Raw genomic sequence first — 27,674 nt, 5'->3', positions numbered from 1 at the left:
ATTGCTCAAGAAGGCACAAAAACTTTGATAAAAGATCACTTTGATACAGAAATAAGTATTCCTCGACAATCCATCCGCCAAACAAAAAGAGACAATACTCCTCAAACCAACGCAGAGGATTATTACAAGAGAAGAATATTCATGCCATGTATAGATACACTGATTTCCGGTGTTGTAGATTGGTTTGGTGCAAACAAACCACTGTTAAATGTCTTCGATGCACTGCTATAAAAAAAGGAAGAGACAACCAAGTTTTTAAGTGGCCTTAAACTGTTCTAGAGAACTAGAGAATCATAAAAAAATGATATATTGAATCTGAGAACCCATTGTAGAGTAGAGCACGGTGTAAAAGAAATTGATAAATCGAAACCAATAATGGCCAAGTATCTACAGCTGAAGTTGAGTTATAATTTTCGTCACTGAAGAGGAAAAAAGTGTGCTTAGAAATCTCATGGAAAATTATCGACGGAATTAGCTCCACTATCAGTGCATTACCCAGTTTCCATAACTGCAGACGAGGTACTTGACGAGATGGAAGAATCATGGATGAGAAGATTTTGTTGTAAGATGAACTCGGAAACTTACTACCTGTTTACTTGAAATGTTTGAACCAAATATTCATTCTAATTGGAATAAAGTGTTGGTTTTGAAATTTTTGTTTATTCAGTATTAACCTTAAATTAATCAAGGGTGTTATTCAATAATGTTTTGCCTAAAAGTAGTGTTTAGCCATAATATATTTTTTAAATTTTCTGAGGAAGCAGGCCCGGATACTCCTTTTTCTGGTGGTTATAACACCCCTTACTCCTGTTATGGCTCCTTCAGAATAATTTATTGGTTACGCCACTGCCTGCTACCACGTAATCTTTAAGGTTCTACGGGGGAAATCCCCAAGATCTCTGCATTTCTTGATGTAACTGGATTTCTATAAATAAATATATTCCAATCAATTCAAATAACCACTAAAATACTCTGAGATGTCGTAGGCATTTTACTAGTGGCAGATTGGTTCATGACCAGTGCGGTGTGTATTGAGTCAAGAACGTAGCCAGGAAAGAAATTTGGGAGGGGTCAAGACAACTAATATTTTCCTGTAGTGGACCGAGAGTAAGACTCCGTTTTGTTCCTCAAAACAACGGAAGCAGCAAATGTCAGTAATACTGAATTATTTAAATAATAATAATCGTTTGCTAAAAAAGTAATTGAAAAAGTTGAAAATTTTGAGGTTGCGGACCCCTTGGACCCCTCGCTCTGGCTACGTCCATGTATTGAGTCTGATGTGACGTGCGCCTGCGTAAGTGATGCGCAGCGCGTCGCGTCTGTTTCCTGTGATGGGTCAATTACCCCCTCCCCCTTCCACCCACTCACCGCTGCTGCACCAGCCAATGCCTTCACTTCAGTTTCCTATTGTGATGTTATGTTATTGTAACATGAAAATTAGTATAGCCCCGATGGTCTAAAACTTGAGTTGAAAAGGTAATGTCAAACAAGTAATTTATTTTAATTACTGGTGAGTGCTTTTGTAGGACTAGTAACACAATTGTTTATGTGAATAGTTGCAAAAGCCGCGAGAGGTCGCGCTTCTAGCACTCGCGGGGCGGGTCGCGCATAAAGGATAAATCTATAATTTCTGTAACTGAATATGACTCGCTAAATTGTAATGATAAGTGATCAAAAAATAGTTCAGTTTTTTTTAATTTGGATTAAATTAGATTATTGAATACAAAAGTCTTTAGAATATAATGGCTAGAAATACTGGAAGAAATCAGCTGAGTGGTACAACGGCAGTGCCTGGACAGGTCTCAACATGAAAGGTTTTCCCAGTTCTTTCTCTTACCTGCTTATGTATATTGCTACTGGTCTCTGCACCTTGAGCTGGATATAAGACAGGTATTTTGAGTGTAGAATGTTCCCTCTGCTGAGAAGATCCAGGCAACGTAGGATCAGCGTCTTGAAGGATTTTTGTTTGTTCGTAGCTTCTTCCCGAGCAGCCTGTACGGGTATTCGTAGTCGGACTGTTTTGTTTTTGTCATCTCAGAACCAGCGTCCGTGTTGGACCTATTTCTTTGATTATAAAAGTAATATTCACAAAAACGTTCTTCCAACCACCACTGAATGTTCTCATCTTTGTAGTTCATCGCGGGATAAAAATCTCTAAAAGTTAATATTCATTCACAAATTCAAATAAGAACTTAAATTAACTACGCATACAAGCTATTAATAATATAGTTACGCGGTAGGTGTGCAGTTAGATTCAAACTAACGTTTTACGACCCGCCCGACTTTCTCTACCCATTTTCACCATAAATCACAATGGTTGCCATTTGCTTCATATTGAATCGTTGCCACATGTACATCACCAGACGGGAAATAACAAATTCCTTTACAACTATTGAAAATTTTAGATTTGATCTCATAGCGCGACAAATCGCGGGGAAGAACGGCAGAGGAGCAATCAAAATGTCCTTTGTTTGAAGGTTATTTTTGACGATGGAAGGATTGTGAAGGAAACAGGATTTTTCCGGACATTTGCCATCGTTCAGTGAAACAAGAAATCAGTAACACTACGTTTCGAGATCTGCAATCTGATCTCTTCTTCAGGTAAAGAACTAACCTAATACATAATTACAAACTAGGTTAAAATAAACAAATCTTACCAAAGCGTTGTGGCACGCCTAAGTCAGGAATCACAATCAACATGTTGTTTGTCAACTTCATGTAGTTGACATTTAATAAAGTACAATGAGTAGGGTAAACAAAATCTTTTCTTTTGGGAATAAATGGTACACAAAGCTACGTAAATTTGTTGAAATTAACAAAGGTCTAAGTGGTGACTTTTATCAAAATCAAAATGTGCCCAAATTTTCACACTGCCAGTAGAGCTTGCAAACGTAGGATAAAAAAAGCTAAATACGATGCTTATTTTAATTCTTTCAAAATACTACAAACTTAAATAAGTTTTTTTTTTTTAATTTGATCTGTTTAAAAACTACTGATCCTAAAAATACTGTATTAGACGATGGACTTAACTTCAGTGATCGTGAATTTGAACAACTATGTCTACAAATGTATCAGATGAAAGAATATTCAGTTTTTTTTAAAGAGTTAAAAGTACCTCCGTAATTCGACAGGATATGGCACATTTTCAAGTCTGATTACTTTCAAAGCAAATGCAGAAATACTGTCTGCCATCAACTTTGATGACGTTATTAGGGTATTTTCATCAAAACAGCAAGAAAGTGTTTATATGTCAAAATTACTATGATGATTTTTATTTTTTTCTTATTGATTTATAATAAACTATTAGTGTATTTTCCCATAACCAATCAATACAAATGTCATTTATATAAACTATTAATAGTACTTTTTGTCTCCTTCTGGCAGAACGATTTTCACGAAACTCACAAATTAGTTTTTAGGTATGGGGACGCAAAACCTTACGCTGCGTTTTACGCCGTCAAAGAGTTCATTTTAAATCGCTGGGATGTAAATCTTTTTAACCTATTGAACAATAAGGACAATCCCCGTGTATTGAGGTGCAAAAAATAATGCATTATTGTTGTGATTGGTTTGATCAATTGCGTGTCTATAGTAGCCTACTTTTATTTTCTGTCGCACGTAATGCGATTGTAAGGTTGTCGTAATACGTAATATCACGATTGAACTGAGGGAACTTAAGATTGTAATACAAACTTGGAATAGTGGTCAATAAAAGAGCCCTCCTTTAAATAATTGTTATTTGAATGCAAACCAACAAATTAGCACCACCATCACCAATTATGAAAAAGCCAATAAAAACCCAAACTCAAATGATAAATGGTTAAGCGGACACGCAAAAATGATCTTAACAGCTGCATCGCCTAAACTAAACACAGTAATTAAATGTATATTGACTAACGCTTGATATCAAAAGCTTAAGAGGAAATCAATTTTGTATTTATCTCCTAAGATATGGTTGCTTAGTGTTATCGTTAATGCCATTCGGACGAAATATTTATGTCCTGATAGAGGATGTCATTTGAAGGAGTTACGTAAGATGAGCTATACGTTACATAAGTCCCACTCTTGTTTGGCTATTCAAAGCTCGTAATATTTAACAATGCAGGACGGCGTGTGGTGTGCGTGGTCAGTTCAGAGGCAATGCGTTAGAACATACACACAAACACAGCATTTCAGAATTTCATTAAAGATGTTTTAAACTTATGACGAGACAAATATAGCAAAAAATGTTAAAAGAAAAACATCCCCTACCACATGATAAGTCGGATACTGTTAGTTCAAAAGGTGTTCTAAAAACGAAAAATAATGAGATTAAATCTCAACATTTCCAAATGTAAAGATGGGCACGTATTAGTTAATTTAAAAAATTACTCAACATAAATACTTCGGGGGAATACGACTATGGTAGTCACACACAAAAGTACAAAATTTGGTCGCTTATGGAACATTGTATTTTATATGAAGCGAATGCAACAATAAAAGCAATAACAAATATTTGGAATTAATTAAGCTTTCCCATGATATCTTTTTAACGTCCTAACTTATGAAAATTAGGAAAAATTTTAAATTGATGTAATGAAAATTTCCTGATAGAGAACATAAATGAAGGATGTGATGAAAAAAACTGCAATGAGACAGGTGAGAATTGTAGATGTTTTCGATACAAGTGTTTTCAAGTTATTTCACCTGGGGAACAGCAACGTATAATATCGAACTTTAACAAATTGCAACAAACAGAATCAGTATTTGAGCGAATTGATTACCGTTGTTCCAGTTCAGTGGCGACGCAACAGTTAATAAGTTACTGAAACTTGGTAGCGATACATTACAGGACGTAACCGTTTGCCACATGGCCTTTTTAGCCTTACATGGCATTACTAACCGCCGTTGCAAACCTTAAGAAAACAGCTAACCTCAGACAGATGGTAGGGGTAGACATAAAAATAGACCAAATAATTGTCCGAGGAAACTATATCGAAAGTTTTAAACTTCATTCAAAGAGGAAATCACATTATTGACTAAAAGAATCATCAAGGGTGTACTTGCCTGAAGTGTTAAATAAATCAAAATTACACAGAATGTACAATGAATCTACCAAAGAGCACACTGTTGGTTTGACAACGTTTAGTGATACATTTATGGCAATTTTAATATTGTATTCGGATACCGAAGAAAGGATACGTGCAAGCTGTTGTGATATATTGAAATCAGAGATTTTAGTGTTACAAGATAAAATTACTAAGGCTACTGATGAAGAAACTAAAGCACTATTAGCACAAGAACTACTTAAAAAGGAGAAGGAAAAAAACCATGCATTTAGCGAGAAGTGACAAGTTTTATTCAATCAAAAGAAACTGTCGAAAAGAATTCAGAAGAAATGAAAAAGTTGAAGGAATTACTGTTGATTTCTAAAAAAAATCTGCCAACACCAAACATAACAACATCTGATGTGTATTAACAGTCGTTAAATTGAATTTTATTTCTTTTAACATTCATGTGTTGTCAGACTCAACCTCAGTATTTTAAACGTATGATGAGAGTGTCGCTCGAAAAGGGGCTGATGATGTTTGCTCGATGCTTAAACACTTCTTTGAAAATATTCTTAGCCCAACAGTAAAACATCTGATTCTTTTCTGTGACTCATGTGCAGGCCAGAACAAGAATTTTACTGTTAACCGTTTTCTGCACTACACAGTTAATAAACTGAAACGGTTTTAAACCGTAAAAGTAGTTTTACCTATAAGAGATCATTCTTATATTGAGTGTGATAAGGGTATGAGCCTTATCAATGCGAAATCTCACACCGAGACACCTGATGACTGGAGAAACGTCATTAAATATAGCAGAATAAAACCTTCACCTTTTACTGTCATTGATTGTGCCAAAGAAGTCAAATTTGAAACTTGGACAGAATTTTTATCTGGGATTTATGTTAAAAAGTGCCCTATTACCACACGACCAATCAGAGTTTTCAAAATTAACCAAAAAGAGCCAAGTTTTGTGCTACACAAGGCAAACTACTTTGGAAGCTATTTGAAAGCGGTTTTTGTTGGGAACCAAGGCACAAACAAAAATAACTCAAGAAGGATTATGAACCAAAATGACGTAAAAGAATTTTACAATGGAAAACTGCCTATTAAACCACCAAAACTGAAGGACCTACTTCATTTAAAACAGTTCCTGACACTGGCAAACTGTCAAGCATTTTATGATTCCCTGGCTCCTGCCCTTGAAGTGGATGAAGGAGAAGAAGATGTCGTTGAGTATGCAGACGACCCACCTATTGATGAAGCCCAGTAACCGGCAAAAACGATCAAGGTCAAGACATTATTTTGTTTTGGAATTATTTTCTCATGTTCAGTTATGTGCATATTTTTGTTTGTGAATTTGCAATAAATAATGTACTAAATCATAAAAAGATTTAAACAATTTTTATTCCTATTTTTACGTTACTTAATCGACTTCAAACTTAAAAAACTTAACACTGAAAATGTTTGCCTGATGGACAACGATCATTCTTCCCCGTGGCCCTTCATATTTTTCATAAGTAGTTGAAAACAGATACTTTTAAACACCCAGACTACGATTAGTAGATCTTCTACAGAGATAATAAATATTTCTAAGGTAATTATTTTTCATCAGATAAAAATCTCAACTGTAAAGAGACTGATAGGAGCGAATGTAAAACATTCTTAATGCCAGAAAGGATAAAGCTCTGGGTAAGTCAGATTTGAGGAAAGCAAAGAACTTTACGAGTAAATTATTTAGAACGACATTTGAGGACGAACTAGGCACCAGGCAAGAGAGCATGCTGTCGAGTGTGTTAAATGCAAAATTCGCAAGGGAAGCATGTAGCCTATAATTATGACATTCCTTTCACTTTAAATAGTGTTTCCTTTAATTTTTAGCATTAAAAATAGTTTTTTATTTATTTATTCGGCTTAAGTGGAAGAAAAGACGAAGTATTCTTAACTTCACATACTCTAATAAATGTTCGTTTAATTGATAGCAATGATGGTAACTTAGTATTATAGAGCATTAGAATAGATTTACAAGTATAAACTGTTTTTGTAGTCGTAACTTTATTTGCATATAGCGTATTTCACCAGCACTTAGAGATTTAAATTCGTGAATAAAATATCCAAACAGAACAAAATATAAAGTAATAATGATTTTTTTTTAAGTATTGTCAGTGATATTGTAGAAGGCAGTTTTTATAGAGTGCATGTGCAATATGAAAAACTGTAAACAGCCTTTTCAGTAACTCAATAAAAATATAAACATACAACATTAATTATATGAATAATAGATGAAAAAGTTGTAATGCGGTGGGAAAATGATGTATTTAGTCGTAAAATGAAGATTTAGTGTTTCAGGGAGTACTTTTATTTATAATGAAATACTTCAGGAATATTTATTATCCAGTTGAGTAGTAAAGGAACGCCGTGTCAGTGAGTGTAATTTATGTAATTGTGATCTGTAAAATTGTTTTCTGGAAAGCAAAAAACAAGAAGCACGTCCCGTATAAAAAAAAGAATTGACTATATAATTAGTTTTATTACTTGACCTTAATATCTTCCGAAATCCACATCTCGAATTTGAATACACAGGTTTTCAGCATTTCCTCTCTCGCTCTCAAATAATAATATTTATTTCTGAAGAGAAAAATAATTCATTCAATATGTATGTAAATGTATGTGTATGTATTTTTGTATCTGTTTGTTTTGTGTATGGGTTTTATACCGAAATTGTATTGTCATTACTTTTTTTTCTATCTTCACTGTTATACATTTATATTGTTATCTCGTAAAATTTTTATGTATACTTTGTTGAAGTAATGTTGGTATTTATTATAGGTATAATTCAGCTTTTGAGATGTTAAATTATTGTTGAATAGTTGTATTTATTTAAACTGTTGTTTATTCTGTAAATTTTATTTAGTAACATTTGAAGTAATGTTACCCGCCAAACGGGGCGGGTTCAAATATTGCGTTTGGTGCCATTGCTGATTGATTAACCGTAAATATTGTTTCTCATTTTAGTATACTTTCTTTAAATTTGCATTTCCGTTAATACAAAAATAAATGTAAATGAATTAATTATGACGAATTTTGTTATAATCTCAATTATAAACACATTGATGTCCTGGTGTTTTAGAACGACATGCAAGCTTTTAAGGTTTTAATAATGATGATCACTACCCGCATTGGTGCTTGGCTGCGGTTGTAGTATTGGAATTCATGCTCTATAAGAATTTTCTAGGCAAATCCCCTTTTGGAGACTGCGAGCTCCCGGCTCTAATGCAAAATATTGATTAATAAGAATATGATCTGTTACCCTAATACTCACAAAATTCTCGGAAAATTAAAACATTCAGCTTATGCTTCCCTGTTCATATTTTTAAAAGGTTGAGAACTTCCAAAACACATACAACCATAATCAATTGGGCGCGAAGATTGGAATGTCTACAAACCAAAAATGACCTCTGAAAAGCTTAATGATAGCGAATTCATTAGATGCTGCTCCGTAAGGTGTGTAGGTACTCCTTAATGACGAAGCACACCCGGTAATGCCCACGCTTTCTAAGAATCTGTTTCACTGGCTCTCTTAAGATAAGTGAAAAGCGTGTTTTTAATGTGTGGAACAGTATGGTAGGAATTATAAAATTAAGATTTGTATTTACACAATGCCGTAATTTTATTTGGCATCACTTGGCAGAATCTTAATGGTGCGTTAGATTCGTGGTAATGGTGCGATATAGGACGAACCTTTATTTATCTCCTTGTTGGGAATCCAAATTGCGATTCTTAGAAGTTCCCAAAAGTTAGGATTACAGTGCCGTAATGTGACTTGCGTTTGGGGAGAGAAGGAGGGATCAACCTGATTAAAGAGAAGAGGTGTGGATAAACTCTGAATGAATCTGAATTTGATTCGGTTAGGCTTAATACAAAGTAAAACATTTACTGCTGTAACATTTCAAACAAGTTAAATTGTTATAGATTTTTATTTTTAGGGATTTGGGGTGGTTGGTTCTATCCCCCCTAACCCACCCTCCATACTTACGCCATTGGGTAGAATAAAATAACCATAGAACTACAGGACGTGTACGGGAACAGGAATTCCGCATTTTTGTCCCAAGTGTGAGGGTTGGATGAATTATAAAATCCGAATCCCTTACGGGAACTATTGCCTCACTTTCCCTCCTATTCTATTTTTGCAGAATTTCTATCCATGTTCCTCGCATTGCAACAGTAAACCTAGGTTCCTTTCCACCATTGAAACAGATGGATTGCATCTCGACTCCAGTCAAATCTTCCGATGACTCGGTTTTGATGGCGGGATAGAACTTCCTGAATGATATTTCACTGGTCTCAGAGGCCTTATGGTAAATTCACGTACAGGTTTACATTTACAATGATGCTAATCAATGATGATCCTGATAATCATTATTTAGTTACCTGAAGAGTAGAAATAGTGTATCTTTAATCAATGAGTTGATACCGGGAACCACCATTTGGGTTAGTTTTGTCCTCAGCTTCTGGACTACAGACCCAGCGTAGAGTTGTGATCTTGTGACACTCTGCTGGTTAATGTCATGCTTGACTGTCTAAATCTTCTAAGCAACATTCCACTTGTGACTCCTCGAGGGAACTGATCAAAGACAATCTTTCAAAGGAGATTTGAGCCAACCAACAACGCTTATTACGGCGGCGTCTCTAGTTTCCTGAGGTGAGCAGCGACCTTGTTACCCACGTGTACTTCTTCGTGGTGTCGATAGTAGCTTTCAATAGTGCCTTAGGAGAATTAATTTAAGAGCCTCTAGATATTAAAAATATTGTTCATGCCCACCTGTCTTGTTATTGCTTGTCTTATTAAATTGTATTGTCACGCTTCCTCTGTTATGTACAATTTATTACGCCTTTATTGCTTGTTATTGAGTCTCTGTTGCTGTTATTGACGTCAGGCTTTATTTTTTATACTTACTTATACATACGTGCTGTTATTGTTAAATAAATATACTGGTTATTTCTTAATGTTATTTCTCTAAATACTTATGCTTTGTTGTTATTTGGATAATATACATAGAAAATTACAAGAATTAAATAAAATTTGTTACAAAATTCAGATCAATTAATTAAACTTTTAGATGAGCCTGAAAACGCATTAGATTATTAAAAGAATACATAAATTTTGTCAGTAATAATTTTATTATTTTTCGGAAGGGGTTCTATCACCTCATCCCCTGTAGTTACGCCACTGAATTGGTTTACATAGAGTTGGAAGAAACTGTATTTATAAAAGTTCTATTTATAAAGAAATATTTTTTACAACTATAGCCTATATTTTTAAACGTACGTCAAATAATTATAACAAATGTTGTATCCTTGGTTGTTATAAATTAATTTTCATTTGCAAGAAAGTTTAATTTGCTCAGACAGACAATATCGGTTAATTAGTCTCGTATTTTGGTTAGAAACTCGACGAGGACGTTCTCGGCTAGGTCTGACCAACAGTGTGTGTGTGTGGTGTGTGTGTGTGTGTGTGTGTGTGTGTGTGTGTGTGTGTGTGTGTTGTGTGTGTGTGTGTGTGTGTGTGTGTGTGTGTGTGTGTGTGTGTGTGTGTGTGTGTTTGTGTGTGTGTGTGTTGGTTTATCGACGTTACGTTTTATTTCGGAGAACGAGACATTGACAGGGGTAACATGATCGTGAAGCCATTTCGTATCCGGTTTTCAACACATCCGGTAGCAGAATACACTGTCTGCAGCTTTCGTCTCCTATTCGTAGTTGCAATATTCGCCACACTTACGGAGCGTAGAAGTCAATTAGACCGGTCTCACAACATCAACTTCTCCTTTTTGAATGGTATCCAATTTTGTCCTATTTTTATCATACAATATCACTTTATAGTGGAATGAAAAGTCATAAAGATAAAGCGATATTTCAAGAAGGTGGCAAGTTAAAAAAAACTATAATCACAGTTCTGTTTAAAGGCAATGGCTGGCAAAGTTTTACAATCCACCAGAATCTTCTTGGACGTGGGATTTCATAAATTGATTGAATATCTATTCCCAACTACGAGGTGTCTCTATGTTCAACGGTCTATTGTTCATTATGTTCTGTTATTGGCTGAGCGTAAACATCACTTGTGGAGCTTTTCTGTCTGACTGTCCGCATGATATCTCGAAAAAGAACTGGCCTAACTTGACATTTAGCATGAAGCTTCAAATTTTATATGAGGAACAAGGAGTTAAATTTTAGTGCATGTCATTGCTCTTGTGGGTGACCGTTATGGCAAACTTGTGGGAGATTTTAACATTTGACATATTAGTATCTGTAGTCTAATTATCCCAACACATCCAACTTCATTTATGGTGACTTACTTGATGTGTGGAATTTTATTATACTTTTGTAATACCTAATTTAATGAACAAAAGTTGAATGTATTATGTGTAAGGTATCTCGGAAAAGATTTCATCTGTAAACTTGAATTTAACATGAAACTTCATTCCTACATACACAAGAATGAGTTCTATGATCAACATCATATTCAACCATGAAAGTTGGCTGAGCGTCTTTGGGCCACTTAGTAGGCGAATGCAATTTCTCTTTTATTTGTCGGGGTATGTAAGAATTCTTTTACCGTATTATTGTCTGTTCTATCTGGTAATAGTTTAATAAGTATATGGACTTGAAGTTTTGCAATGAACCTAAGCGAAGTCTGTTACGCAACACGTGGTACAAAAAGTTCAGTTAAAACACAACTCTCATGAAAAACATATAAATTGCTATGGCTAATAATAAAAATGATGATTAATTGTACACCATTATAGGTTAAAACTGGCTAATGGAGTCACCTACGCTAAAGGCAAGAAATTATTATATATTAAACTGAAGCTTTAAATTCATCTGGTGAGCGCAAACTTAAATTGGATTTGGTTGTATATAAGTCATATCTAAATTTTTGTTACTGTTACACGAATAACTGGGAGGTTTATTGCTTTGAACATTACACTAGTTTTTTAGTTTACGTGATTGTTTATTTCCTTTGTTTGGGGTTTTACTTTTGGTATATAACGATACTTTAAATTAAAAAATAGTTCATTCATGTGAATGTAAGATGTGAGGGAATGGTAAATATTACATATATAAAATAATGGTTGATAAATCAATTTCAGTTTTAGAGTTAATCGACAAATCTTTATAAACCAGTAACAGATTTTTATTTTATTTTTCAGTGACTGTTGTCTACCTAGACTGTTTAGCATATTGAACACATTATTAGTCTACCATTGCTTGTTGGGCAATCAGCGTGTATTATATTTATTGTTATTTTTTTCCTTTTCTTACGAAAAGGGCTCCATATGAAGTCCCCTAGAACAACATGAAGCCAGAACTTAAAAGGTCTCTACAGACATTCCAGAATTGGAGTTGGAGGACTAAAAGGGTCAGGAAAGTCGTGTTGGGTTAGTATAAGAAACAAGGAACTAATTATTCTCCACAATTTACATGCAATTTTACGTTGGGCAAAGTTAGATGTATGTTGGTTATATGTGTTAACGCTTAGGCCAAATATGTGACCCATCACATTAACAAACACACCACTTGCAAAATCTAATAAACACAATCAATAAATTATACCTTCATTTGACATTAGTTGATGTTGAATAAAACAATACATAAAAAGAATTATTTAAACTTAGACAGAAAACCATTGAAAAGGATAGGAACATTTACTATGAATTAACGGTATGGAGAACATGAAGGCTTGCATACAACGGCAGCATAACCTGATCGTAGGCATGAGTAATATTTATATAAAAATAACACTAAATAAAAAAAGGTTAAATGAACTGAGTGGGATTAAAACATTTAGTGGTTGTTAGCAAAGCCTATGACTCGAGGGACCTGAAAATGTTAATTTCTGTCTTTTAACGATCATTTTTAAATTGGTCTTATAGGTAACAATGATGGAAACGACGGAACCGCAGAATTCAGAAATTTGTACACAAACTGAGTACAATAACATAAAATTTTCCCAAATAAAATAGTAACACATGCAGTCTAATGAAGTAAGCTACAGGGTTGAAGTTTTGCATACAACCCTTGCGAGTGGCTTATTATTATTATTATATGCGGCTTATTCCTACCTTGTTTCTTAATTATATGGTTAATGAACTATGATATAACATGATTATGATATGGATATGATTAATTTAACATTATGGGCAACAAGTAATTAGTAAAAAACGCGTTTAGCTAAGAAGTTGAAGTTCCGTTACGTCTTTTTAGTTCAGTACAAATGTTTTAGTTCCTTTCCGTGTGCTATTAGCGATATTTCAATATGTGAGATCCAGAAAAATTCAAATAAAAACAAATCTACTGCAAAAACAGGCTTCGTTCGCTCTCGAAGGCTCAGTCGGCTCGATAGGCTATCAGGGCCTCCTGATATATGCGGTCGTTACAGATCGTGACTTGATAGAGGAGAGGCGAGAGAGAGCGTGGATTATGGAAGGAGAGGAAACTGCCTGTCTCCTTCCCCCCCCCCACCCCAATAACTGAGTAGCGTGGTGGACGTCACAATCACTTGTTACACAATGCGGACTGATGCTTTGACAGTTTTACTTTTATTTTACTTTGTAAAAATATCTGAGATTAACCCTCCATCTGTTAGACGACTAGTGACTAGTCGCTAAGAATGTTTCTGCGATGTTGAACGACTGGTCAGTCACTGATTTGGCAGTCATCTTTTTAATCAAACTTTTGCTATCGAATATAAGACTTAATTAAGATAAATATTATATGAAATTAATATTTCACAACTGATCTATAGGTTATTAAATAATAATGCGTGATAAATATGCACAACAATTCTAAATTTGCAATACAAATGTTGGTTTACGGTGTCTCCACGTGCATTTCCAGAGAACGCTAAAAACGAGATTTTTGCCCTGTACTTTTGCCACAGGAAATTTCGTGTAGGAATGAGTGTGGCTATAAACCTGCGTTCAGAATTTCTTTCTCTACAAGCTCATCTGCTTCAAATATCTGTTTATTGCTATATGTTGCGAAGGAAAACCTTCGACGTAACCATTCTTTGCGACATTTCTTTAAAATGTTATCAGAATTTTGTTAGTATTAAACGATAAAAAACTCAAACTCAAATATCTTTATTGCCATAAAAACATATAAATGCATAGCAAACGCCTTAAACATATTTTATATACAATGGTATTGTGCAAACTTAGCAACTAAAATGTCTTATCTTTTATAAAATCGTCAACACAATAATACTCTATTAAAATTTCCTTTAAAATATTTTTAAACTCATCTAGGCTTGCTTCCGATTTTAGTTTGAAGGAAGTTTATTATAGAAGATGGTGTGGTTATATATGGGATGCTTTTGGAAAAAGGCTGTTCTGTGAGAAGGAATGGCTAGGCAGTCATTGTTTCTAAGGGTTCTGAGAGTTGAAGGCCTAGAAAAGAGGTGTAGAGTTTTTTTGCAAAGACTAGTGAGTGACTCGAGTATGTACTATATACTATTTTTGTAAGTAAATTATAAGTGTATTTTTGTGAACAAACTATATAATTTAGAGAGGAAGAGAATTCTTTTAGAGGAGTAGCCGCCATAGTGATGCACCGGCATTACTCATTGTATATTTTAAACTTGTATTTCAGAATTCTAAGCTTATATGTATAAACTATACGGTGAACAATGGTTTTATTTGTGATTCATTTATCAGGTAAAACTTTAGTGACATTATTAAGCTAGTAAATAAGACAGGTGAACTAAGACAATGAGATGTTTATTATAATAAATTTACTTCATTTGAAGCATTTTCTGACAGTATATAGTGTGTTTTTCAAAAATTGTATAGAAAAAACACTTCTAAGGATTTGCAACAAAACTTTTTTACATTAAAGCCTGTATATATACATAATTATATAAGCCTGTATTATATATATATAATTTTCTAAAATTGCTCTATAATATAGATAAGGACTCAAAATATAATTAGCGTACAGAAAATATCTAAAAATGTTATAATGTCAATATGTCACTTTTTTGTTAAAACACATTTCCCTACCTATTTTCTAAAAAAAGTAAAAAGATTTTGGAAAAGCATATTTTTTTATGTTTTATATAAAAAACCTTTATAGGATATCCTGTATGTTTAGAAAAGTAATTAAAAGATTTTACTATTTTCATTAGGATTTACTTTAGCATATTTTTGTTTTACTATTAAAAAAAGTAAAAATAAGCAAACTGTATATAAATGTTCCTGGTTTTGTACTAAAAAATAAAATATATAATAGTATATACTATAATAAATATATAATAAACATTTTACATGTGCATGTGTGCAGAAGTAGCAAAATGGTGCCTACCATTATCCAGGTTCAAGAATAATATTCAATTCATTAAAATCAACAACGTTGAGAAATAGTTTATTTCCATTAAGATAAGAAAAATTGTATTAAACAGTTTTCTAGTAACATAAATAAAAAATTACTATTTAATGTTTACAAACACTTGAAAGAAATGTATTAAGCTGTTAAAATACGCATTTTATAGAGAACGAACTCAGCAGTTACAGTAACACATTAGTGGGACGCGAGAAAGGTGTTCGCCAGTATGCAATAGCAATACAAGGATAATTGCAGTGAAAACTTGTTTTGCACTCTTTAATTGCAGCACCACTCCTTTCCTTTCCTTTTTTTTAAAGGAGAAGCCGATCTCCTTTTATGCCTTATTCTGCCCGTCCTCATGGGCCACTGGCCTGTGCGAGGATCTTATCAAACAGAATAAGGGGGAGAGTCGATACAGTACAAGGTTTAAAATTTTTTATACGGTCGATGGTACTGATAAAAAGTGCAACGGTCACAGACAGGATTCGAACCTGCGCTATCTCTAACTCAGACCCAAAGTCCAAAGTCCAACGTCTTAGACCACTCGGCCATCGGCACTCCCAGAGCAATGCAAGGAGTGTTATGTACTTGATTATTGGTCGGATGATTCTTTTTATAATATATACCGTAGTTTGTTTGGTGTGGATATTAATATCAGGAAAATATATCAAAATATCACTAAAATATACCTAACATTAAGTTTTACAATTATTGATATATTTATTTATGTGTTGATATAGTTATATTACATTCTCTCATGATGTTTGTGCAACACAAAATTATATATCGTTTTAGTTTTGATAGTTATATTGGTGCTGCAACGCGAAAACAATTTTCAGTGATAGAATTTCTATATAGGTTTTACTTTAAAAGCCCTCTTTTACTTTATAAGCATATTCTTACATTATACTGGTTCATACATACTTATTTATTTACTTATATCTAAAAAGTATACTGTGCTTACTTTGTGAGATTTACATTTTAGGAAATAAATATGAATATTTTATTATTTGGCGACACTAGGTCCTTTTTTGAACTCAATTTCGTAAATAAACGTGCCCATCCGGTAAATTATCGAGTGAAAATGCACTGCTTGCTAAATTCCTTTAATTGTAACTTTGAGCGTTACTTTAAGTACTTATAGAAATGTGCCACAATAATATCTTTTCTGAAACCATATAAATTGCGTAACTTTTTCAACGCCGAAATGTATTAATTAAATCAAGCCTTATCCTTCATAGTGGTCCAGGATCCGAGTGGCTCTGTAGAAAACAAGTGTTCACTGCAAATATCCTTCTATTACTAATGTATACCGGCGAACACCTTTCTCGAGTTCCACTGATGTGTTAATTGAAATCCAAGGTTTAGTATATCAATAATTGATACCAGTATCTCTAGACAAAAGAAGTGGTTATTTAACCAAAATATATAAATTATACAGTCCGAATTTTATCAATTCCGCGAACCTGCTCCTGCCAGGGCCATTAGGAGTATCTTGAGCCGCTCTAAGGAATGTTTTTCCTGTCCAGTCCAATTTCTAGAACCCAACAGTTGTTCCCAATTTTAACCATCTGCGTTCAATCAGGACCTGTTCATATATACATTGATGTGAAAACAATATAAAACCGACTTTGCAATTCTGTATGTTTCATTAAAGAAAATATTATTGTTGAGATCCCACTTTTGAAAAACGGAAACTCGAAACACGGCAAATCAGTTTATTTAAACAAAGCGTATATATGTATTATGTAACACGTACCTCAGACATTATATATTGCTCATCAAAATCGCAAATGAAGCAAAACTGCATTAAAACTATTGAATATGCCATTGGAAAAGACCCATAACATGAGACTGGAATTTCCTGGCACAATAAATATTTTCATGGGGTAACATTGGACCAGGTTTAACCAATCGACCGGAAACCACTACACAATTAACAACTTAATTGATTGCTTTATACTTTGTTCCAAATGTGTGGCACGCTTGACGTAATCACTGAAGTGGTTCATCTTGGGTACCGCAATGATGAGTCAGGAGGAACACCTTTAGGCTCTACTTTCCGGTCTATTTTTGGCACTTCACTGGCTCCTAATGTGAACTATCTACGCTCAAACCACAGTTTCGTGTGTATAGACTCATTCAACAATCATTGTTTGAACAATAGTCTGCATATCAATCTAAGGTGTTTTCTAGCACTCTGATACGCCATCTTGAATATCTCAGAAATGCTTGAAAAACTCCAGGATGAATTATGCGTCACAGAATTAACAACCCCAAAGCCTTTATTCACTGTAAGGCTCCAAATTCCCATATTGCTTTTTATGTCTTTGCGGTTTAGTTAGACCGGTTCACTTTGGGATCCTGACACCTGTTCACATCACGAGCCACAACCACGAATTTGCGGTTACTCCAATCAAAACACTTCGCTAAAATTTCGGTACAAATGCCCTTCCTATATTGGAATGCCGTTATAATCTATTTCTTACCAAAATAGTTTGTTTTCCATTTTCCAGCAAACTCGGCAAAAATCCTACTTTCTTAATTTTCCCAAATTTGCGGAGGCGAAAATCATTTGTGTAAATAAATCTGTAACTCAGTTACTCTGCGGTGTACCTCTGCATGTTTATAGAAACCTATCTGTATACAGTACAAATTGTTTTCCTTTCAAAAAATAGCCCAGGAGTGGTTGTATTCAGTAATTATGTAAATTACATTTCATTATAGCTTAGTTTATTTTCATTATTTTTAGTTCGCTGGATTAACCCCACAGTGCGATAGGGTAAAGGTTAGCATTTTTATTGTTTCACCTATGACAAGATGATGAAGAAGTTCCCTATTGCATTTACTCCTAAACGGTGCCTTTGTGCTGCTACTAATGTTGCAGAGTTTGTAAAGTTGTGAGGAGAGGACGCCTGCTTTTGAGATCCCATAAGGAGGGATAATGGGCACTATCTCAATCTATCATCTTAAAAAAGAGAATTTAGTTATGTTCCACCCTTTTCCAATCAAAGCGTGAAGGGAAGACCGGAGGCTCTGAAGAACCTTTAAAATTAAGGGAGCCCCACTAACTCCTACAGTCATCCTCCACAGTAAAATTGACCTTTCGATCAGCCATTTTTGTCCCATTATTTACACATTTACGGTTTGTGATTTACCGCTCCTAGATATCAGAGTTTTGTCCAGATGAAATACACACCGGCTGTTGCTGTGCCCAGTGCAGGTTTAAGTGGCAGGTAAAACCCACCTATTAGTGTGCCCTCGTGAGGACAACTAGATGCATTTTATTTCCAAAATGGTTTTAGATCTATAGATAATCACAATTTAAGTGGCAGTTGCAGTTGTTATGTTTTACGATAGTTAGATAGGTCGTTTATGTGAACAAGGATAGCATTATAAATTACTGTTGAGCTATTATCACGTGCTTGATATAAAGCACATTTCAAATCGTTAGTATGATAATGCTTCCTCCTTGTAAGAGCCAGCACGCTCGCTGGGAAAGCACAAGGTAACGTAAGTTATGGTCTGTTTAGTCACAGGCCTTCATTTACATAAGCGTAAGCGTTTATGCAGATTTTACATACTGCTTAGTTAGTTATCGTATAGTTTTTTTTTAATTTAAAAGTTTTTTTTTATATTTGATGTATAAAGTAATCCGTATAATTAATAATGTCAGTATAATGGTACTCCTTTGATTGTCTTAAATAATAGTTTACTAGGAAACGTAAAAAGTTAAAATTTGGCATGCCCGCAGGTTTAGGAATTTAATTGGAGGGAAAAGATTGTAACTTACCTGTTACGCATTGTTGTCAAAACAATGCGAGGAGTAGAAAAAGAAAAAATATTTAAAAAGATGAGAATAAAAATTGGAGTATAAAGTAAAAATTTGAAACCCGATTGAGGTCTCAGTAGAGGTCATACCTACTACCTTTAGTCAAGAATTTTATGATTAACAATAATGATCAATGTAAACTGTTTTTTAATCGTAGGATCATTTACAATAACACTCTTTATTACGAGTAGTTAGGTTATAACAATAACAGACCGTATTCGTTTCTGGGTTATATACAGTAACATTCCTTTTACCTTTATTGGGTCATTTACGATAACTGACCTTATAAGATTCTTATCTCACTTACGAATATTGCTCTTATATTCTTCTGGAGATATTTACGACAAGTAGTGTCCTCGTACGTCTTTGATGCATTTACAACAAAAGTCCTTATACGTTTTTGGTTATTTACAACAAAATTCCTTATAAGTTTTTGGTTATTTACAACAATAGTAATTATATGTTTTTGGTTATTTACAACAACAGTCCTTTTACGTTTTTGGTTATTTACAACAACAGTAATTATATGTTTTTGGTTATTTACAACAATAGTCCTTATACGTTTTTTATTATTTACAACAACAGTCCTTGTACGTGTTTTGGTTATTTACAACAACAGTTCTTATGTAGTTTTGGGTTATTTACACCAATAGTCCTTTTATGTTTTTGGGTCATTTACAACAACAGTCCTTATAGGTTTTTGGGTTATTTACAACAACAGCCATACGTTTTTTGTTTATTTACAACCAGTGCCGGTTATAGCGCTACTAGCGCCCTGGGCGAGATTTCTTCGGCGCCCCCTAACTGCAATTCAATTACATACGAAAAAAGGCTACTGGCGCCCCTTTTCGTCCGGCGCCCCTGGGCGGTCGCCCAACCGCGCCCTACCCTAACGCCGCTCCTGTTTACGACAACAGTCCTTAAACGTGTTTTGGTTATTTACAACAACAGTTCTAATATAGTTTTGGGTTATTTACAACAATAGTCCTTATACGTTTTTGGGCTATTTAGTCCACTAGTCCATATATGTTTTTGGGTCATTGACGATAACTGTCCTTATAAGTTTTTCGGACCCTTTTCGATGTTTTAGTTATGTTTCTTGGATTATTTACGATAACTGTCATTATACCTTTTCTATTAATTTAAAATAGTTGTCTTTTTATGTGTTTACACTCCCGCTTTTATAAATTTAGAACTACGTACAAAATATAGAATATAAATAAGAGTATGAAAAATAACAGAAATTCGCGATTGAATATTGCCACAATATTTAACTTCTGAAACGATTTATTTAGCCACGACCATTGGTAAAGTTTTCTTATTTTCATTATATATTACACTTTCCAACATTTTAGAAAATGTTACATCCCCGGCTGTTGAGTGTAACCCTCTGGTTAACTTAATCCCTTGATTAATATAACACATAGTCAACTCAGGCTCCGCACTCAGCTTTGGCGACCTCGAAAAAGATATTCGGCCGATACCCATCATTTTCTGCCACCTTGGCCCTTCAAATAGACGTTTGGCGAGGACAGGGCCCGTGAGCCCGGGCCCCGGTAAAAATTTCCGAAAAAACCGGTCTGAGTACGAGCCTAGGGTAACCTAACACCCGAACGTGGGCCTGGGGCGAAGCCCGTAGCAAATATAAGTCTTATTACATAACGAATACAATAAAATATTGAAAAGGGGTTTTTGAATTCTCGTGTGTAGACAAAACACCTCTCGAACACCTTTAGTATATTATTACCTATTGCGATGTTTTGCAACTCTTGAGATTTGTATGATAAAATACGATTGAACACTGTTTTATAACTGATTGTAACCACAACATACAAAGGGGGTATCAAATACCATAATTTAAACGCCTTTATACCTATTAAATATTTTTTCTATCTAAATTATGACCTATAAAAATTCTCGTTTTTAACCAAGGATCACGAATACTTTTGAAACACGATATCAAAGTGTTGTCCAGGAACACCTTCGTACAAACTAATCTTCAGCATTAATTATACGTCTTCAGTGTGATATTACTCGATAAAAGCCAAACATACCTACTTTTACCCCGACTGTGCCAAAAAAGACATGTTATTTACATTTCAAAAGCGCCATGTGTGTACATGATGGTGTGATTTACGCCTGTGCTTCTCTTGTCATTTGATAAGAATTGAAACAGGATGTTACGTATTTCAAGATAAAAGTAAAAACCTGAACGCAAAACTATCTCTGAACGCAAAACTATCTGCATTAGAATTGTAGAACGGGGAAAAAGTAAAACAATGACTAAATTAAAAGAAGTATATATTTCTTCGTATTTTTCCAAACTTTGGTCATTTCAACGCGGACTAATATATTTGATAGTTTTCAACTGTCGTTTATCAAAACATTAAAAACGATAATGGTTTCAACAATCAAAAAGTTCTTTTGCGTTATCAACACCATCATTAATCATTGTTGAATTGTGTGTACTTTAGATAAAGGGATGAAATAAAAAATAATGAACGTATACTAAGCTGCTAAGAGAATTACAACAAAACCATTTAATTTTTTTAATTATATCATATGTTACGGCCAGGATAGTATAAAGTAATTATTGAAAATTAGCGTAATTTTAAATGTTTATTCCTGTTTAAACACGATTTAAGCGCGTAGTGAATTGTATCACCTTTCTTATATCACCATATTTACAATTTTGGATTTGAAACTAAAAAAGGAAGCAATTTGAAGTAAGTAATGTTACAACATCTTATAGTATATTATAACTACCCAAACATTTACTTCCAATCAAAAATTTAAATTGGTTAAAATAGTAACCATAACAGTGGTATGTTCCCTCGGGGCACAACATTACTATTTGTTTGATTTGCGTAATGTTACAAACGGTAATGCTAATTGTGTCCCAAACGTAGCTTACGTATTCTTTTTCATACTAAAAATCTGCGTAAGCAGTTTTATTTTTCGTTTTGAATTTAATTATATAACTTATGATTCATAGTATGACGCCTCAATCTATTATATTATTTTCAAATTTTTATTTAAGAGAGCCTTTAGGTCGGATATATAATATTCTAAAAACTATAAATAAAGTTTAAAATTAAAAATTAAATGTTTAAATGAAAAAATGAAATAAAATCTTTCAGCTACTTACGTAGACGACTGCATCTCGGGGCAGTGAGAGGAGGCACTGTTCAGGAGCACTGTAGTTCGAGGCTTCACACGCGCACGCGCGGGTCCACTAGACTGGCGATCTAGCTGGAGTAGTGCGATATTTTGGTGTCGGTGACATCGTAACTGATATTATTTGTCACTCCCTGGTTGTACCGGTGACAACGACTCTGCACAGTATGGCACCGACATCACTGAATATAATACAAGGTGGGTTATTACAATAATTAGTTATAGTTAACGCATACCCGAATATATTTCAATATTATTGTTAACATTTACGTTTTCCTATTCATGCTGCGTCGAAACATTACTTACACATGATATGCTTGAAATATATTGCCCTAGCTTTGAAGTAATATTTAAAGAACGCAATGTTGATGCTCTCTAAACCGTTAAAATTGAATGATAGTCATAACACCTCGTAAGCGTAAGGACTAAACTGTCGATATGGAAAATTAATCTTGTACTAATATAGGACTATGAGTTTGAATTGTTTACTTAACATACATGTACAGTCGATGTCTTCTTATTTTGTTTACATCATATATAGCTTATTTTACAATGAGCAAAAGTAATTAAATCACTTACAATAAATATCGTTTACGATTTTTAACGTTGTTGTATCAATGGTGAAATTTAATGAAGGCAAGATTCTTAGATGTGTGTAGTTTAAGTTAAAGACAAAATTATGTTTTGAGTACTTACACTATTGGTTCGTGTTAGATATTTTTAATAATTTTTACGAAATCAACATTTAAAAATAATCGTTATGTGTAAAAGATGAGTTAATTAATTCTCCGTGAAACTATTAGAAGGAATCAGTATTTTAAAATAAAAACAACTGCTGAGAAATAACAGCACTGCCAGTTGTTGAAGCAAAAGTGCTGGGTAACTTGGAACTCAACAACGGCGGGACACGTGGTCGCCAAAGGCACTGCTCAGACCGCCTTCGCTCTTGAGTAATAACGCTGCAAATAACGGCAAGTTTTCCTCATCTGATCCTCTACATTCATTTTACCTGTCGTAAAAATGAAAATTTCCCTTTTCAGTTTTGTATTTGTCACATACGATATTGTAGTGATACACAATATTTCCGAACTCTTATCGGTTATTTTAAAGCTTGTGCTTGTGTAAAAACATAACTATATACGCTGTAAAACTAAAATACTCTTATGTTAAATTTTGGTTGAAAACGCTTAGTTTTTGCCTGTTAGTATGCATATTATTTGAAGAAACCTACTTAAAATATGCAAGGTCTACATTGAAGCATTGAAACTGAGTACAATGTGGACGGTAAGAAAATCGTAATTTGTTAAAACAAAGTAACGAAGTTATAGTATATATATATATATATATATATATATATATATATATATATATTTGTATTATATAATTTATAATAATATTATATAATATTTCTATTGTATAATAAATACAAAATTCAATAGGATTAAAATGGAAGCCACTTAAAACACTTCAAAACTTTTCATGCTGAAAACATCAAAATAATCACAAAAGTATTATTAAAACATTTAAATAGTCCCCCAAAAACGTTAATATTTCGTGATTTAATTTTATAAGAATAGTATATTCATAAATGAATTTTTACAGCTCTTGCCCAGCTTAAATAGGGTAGCTTATGCTAACTGTTTTATAGCACTATTAAACCTTTACATAGGAAACCCGAATTGTCCATTGCCACGATTGTACGCCACAACTCAACATACTCACTGTGTACTGTCAAGTAAAGAGTTAAACTAGCTAGCACAATAACTGGGTAAACCTTTACATATAAATGTATCTATTTAGATACATCACCCTGATTGTCTATTGCCCCAATTGTGCGCCACAACTCGACACACTCACTGTGTACTGCCAAGTAAAGAGTTAAACTAGCTAGCACAATAACTGGGTTAAACTCTTTACATAGCAATGTATCTATTTAGATATATCACCCTGATTGACTATTGCCCCAATTGTGTGCCACAACTCCACATACTCACTGTGTACAGCCAAGTAAAGAGTTAAACTAGCTAGCACAATAACTGGGTAAACCTTTACATAGCAATGTATCTATTTAGATATATCACCCTGATTGACTATTGCCCCAATTGTGCGCCACAACTCCACATACTCACTGTGTACTGCCAAGTAAAGAGTTAAACTAGCTAGCACAATAACTGGGTAAACCTTTACATAGCAATGTATCTATTTAGATATATCACCCTGATTGACTATTGCCCCAATTGTGTGCCACAACTCGACACACTCACTGTGTACTGCCAAGTAAAGAGTTAAACTAGCTAGCACAATAACTGGGTAAACCTTTACATAGCAATGTATCTATTTAGATATATCACCCTGATTGACTATTGCCCCAATTGTGTGCCACAACTCGACACACTCACTGTGTACTGTCAAGTAAAGAGTTAAACTAGCTAGCACAATAACTGGGTAAACCTTTACATAGCTATGTATCTATTTAGATATATCACCCTGATTGACTATTGCCCTAATTGTGTGCCACAACTCGACACACTCACTATGTACTGTCAAGTAAAGAGTTAAACTAGCTAGCACAATAACTGGGTAAACCTTTACATAGCTATGTATCTATTTAGATATATCACCCTGATTGTCTATTGCCCCAATTGTGTGCCACAACTCGACACACTCACTATGTACTGTCAAGTAAAGAGTTAAACTAGCTAGCACAATAACTGGGTAAACCTTTACATAGCAATGTATCCATTTAGATATATCACCCTGATTGACTATTGCCCCAATTGTGTGCCACAACTCGACACACTCACTGTGTACTGTCAAGTAAAGAGTTAAACTAGCTAGCACAATAACTGGGTAAACCTTTACATAGCAATGTATCTATTTAGATATATCACCCTGATTGACTATTGCCCTAATTGTGTGCCACAACTCGACACACTCACTGTGTACTGTCAAGTAAAGAGTTAAACTAGCTAGCACAATAACTGGGTAAACCTTTACATAGCAATGTATCTATTTAGATATATCACCCTGATTGACTATTGCCCTAATTGTGTGCCACAACTCGACACACTCACTGTGTACTGTCAAGTAAAGAGTTAAACTAGCTAGCACAATAACTGGGTAAACCTTTACATAGCAATGTATCTATTTAGATATATCACCCTGATTGACTATTGCCCCAATTGTGCGCCACAACTCGACACACTCACTATGTACTGTCAAGTAAAGAGTTAAACTAGCTAGCACAATAACTGGGTAAACCTTTACATAGCTATGTATCTATTTAGATATATCACCCTGATTGTCTATTGCCCCAATTGTGTGCCACAACTCGACACACTCACTATGTACTGTCAAGTAAAGAGTTAAACTAGCTAGCACAATAACTGGGTAAACCTTTACATAGCAATGTATCTATTTAGATATATCACCCTGATTGACTATTGCCCTAATTGTGCGCCACAACTCGACACACTCACTATGTACTGCCAAGTAAAGAGTTAAACTAGCTAGCACAATAACTGGGTAAACCTTTACATAGCAATGTATCTATTTAGATATATCACCCTGATTGTCTATTGCCCTAATTGTGTGCCACAACTCGACACACTCACTATGTACTGTCAAGTAAAGAGTTAAACTAGCTAGCACAATAACTGGGTAAACCTTTACATAGCAATGTATCTATTTAGATATATCACCCTGATTGTCTATTGCCCCAATTGTGTGCCACAACTCGACACACTCACTATGTACTGTCAAGTAAAGAGTTAAACTAGCTAGCACAATAACTGGGTAAACCTTTACATAGCAATGTATCCATTTAGATATATCACCCTGATTGTCTATTGCCCCAATTGTGTGCCACAACTCGACACACTCACTATGTACTGTCAAGTAAAGAGTTAAACTAGCTAGCACAATAACTGGGTAAACCTTTACATAGCAATGTATCTATTTAGATATATCACCCTGATTGACTATTGCCCTAATTGTGTGCCACAACTCGACACACTCACTGTGTACTGTCCAAGTAAAGAGTTAAACTAGCTAGCACAATAACTGGGTAAACCTTTACATAGCAATGTATCTATTTAGATATATCACCCTGATTGACTATTGCCCCAATTGTGTGCCACAACTCGACACACTCACTATGTACTGTCAAGTAAAGAGTTAAACTAGCTAGCACAAATAACTGGGTAAACCTTTACATAGCAATGTATCTATTTAGATATATCACCCTGATTGACTATTGCCCCAATTGTGTGCCACAACTCGACACACTCACTATGTACTGTCAAGTAAAGAGTTAAACTAGCTAGCACAATAACTGGGTAAACCTTTACATAGCAATGTATCTATTTAGATATATCACCCTGATTGACTATTGCCCCAATTGTGTGCCACAACTCGACACACTCACTATGTACTGTCAAGTAAAGAGTTAAACTAGCTAGCACAATAACTGGGTAAACCTTTACATAGCAATGTATCCATTTAGATATATCACCCTGATTGTCTATTGCCCCAATTGTGTGCCACAACTCGACACACTCACTATGTACTGCCAAGTAAAGAGTTAAACTAGCTAGCACAATAACTGGGTAAACCTTTACATAGCAATGTATCCATTTAGATATATCACCCTGATTGTCTATTGCCCCAATTGTGTGCCACAACTCGACACACTCACTATGTACTGTCAAGTAAAGAGTTAAACTAGCTAGCACAATAACTGGGTAAACCTTTACATAGCAATGTATCTATTTAGATATATCACCCTGATTGTCTATTGCCCCAATTGTGTGCCACAACTCGACACACTCACTATGTACTGTCAAGTAAAGAGTTAAACTAGCTAGCACAATAACTGGGTTAAACCTTTACATAGCAATGTATCTATTTAGATATATCACCCTGATTGACTATTGCCCCAATTGTGTGCCACAACTCGACACACTCACTATGTACTGTCAAGTAAAGAGTTAAACTAGCTAGCACAATAACTGGGTAAACCTTTACATAGCTATGTATCTATTTAGATATATCACCCTGATTGACTATTGCCCTAATTGTGTGCCACAACTCGACACACTCACTATGTACTGCCAAGTAAAGAGTTAAACTAGCTAGCACAATAACTGGGTAAACCTTTACATAGCTATGTATCTATTTAGATATATCACCCTGATTGACTATTGCCCTAATTGTGTGCCACAACTCGACACACTCACTATGTACTGTCAAGTAAAGAG

General features: G+C 34.4%; 1 protein-coding gene across 1 annotated transcript in view; it reads right to left on the bottom strand.

Annotated features, from left to right (window-relative positions):
• LOC124365036 (protein scarlet-like) overlaps positions 1-22,494 on the bottom strand; it is a 155,054-nt gene extending 132,560 nt beyond the window's left edge. Inside the window, exon 1 of the mRNA XM_046820927.1 lies at positions 22,388-22,494. Coding sequence (XP_046676883.1) covers positions 22,388-22,401 — 14 coding nt within the window. The 5' untranslated portion in view covers positions 22,402-22,494. The remainder of the gene's footprint in view (positions 1-22,387) is intronic.
• Between the last annotated feature and the right edge of the window lie 5,180 nt (positions 22,495-27,674).

This window comes from Homalodisca vitripennis, chromosome 6 (assembly GCF_021130785.1).
Source record: "Homalodisca vitripennis isolate AUS2020 chromosome 6, UT_GWSS_2.1, whole genome shotgun sequence".
NCBI lineage: Eukaryota > Metazoa > Arthropoda > Insecta > Hemiptera > Cicadellidae > Homalodisca > Homalodisca vitripennis.
Note: the sequence above shows the minus strand (reverse complement) of the source record. Positions and strands in the feature narration are given on the sequence as shown.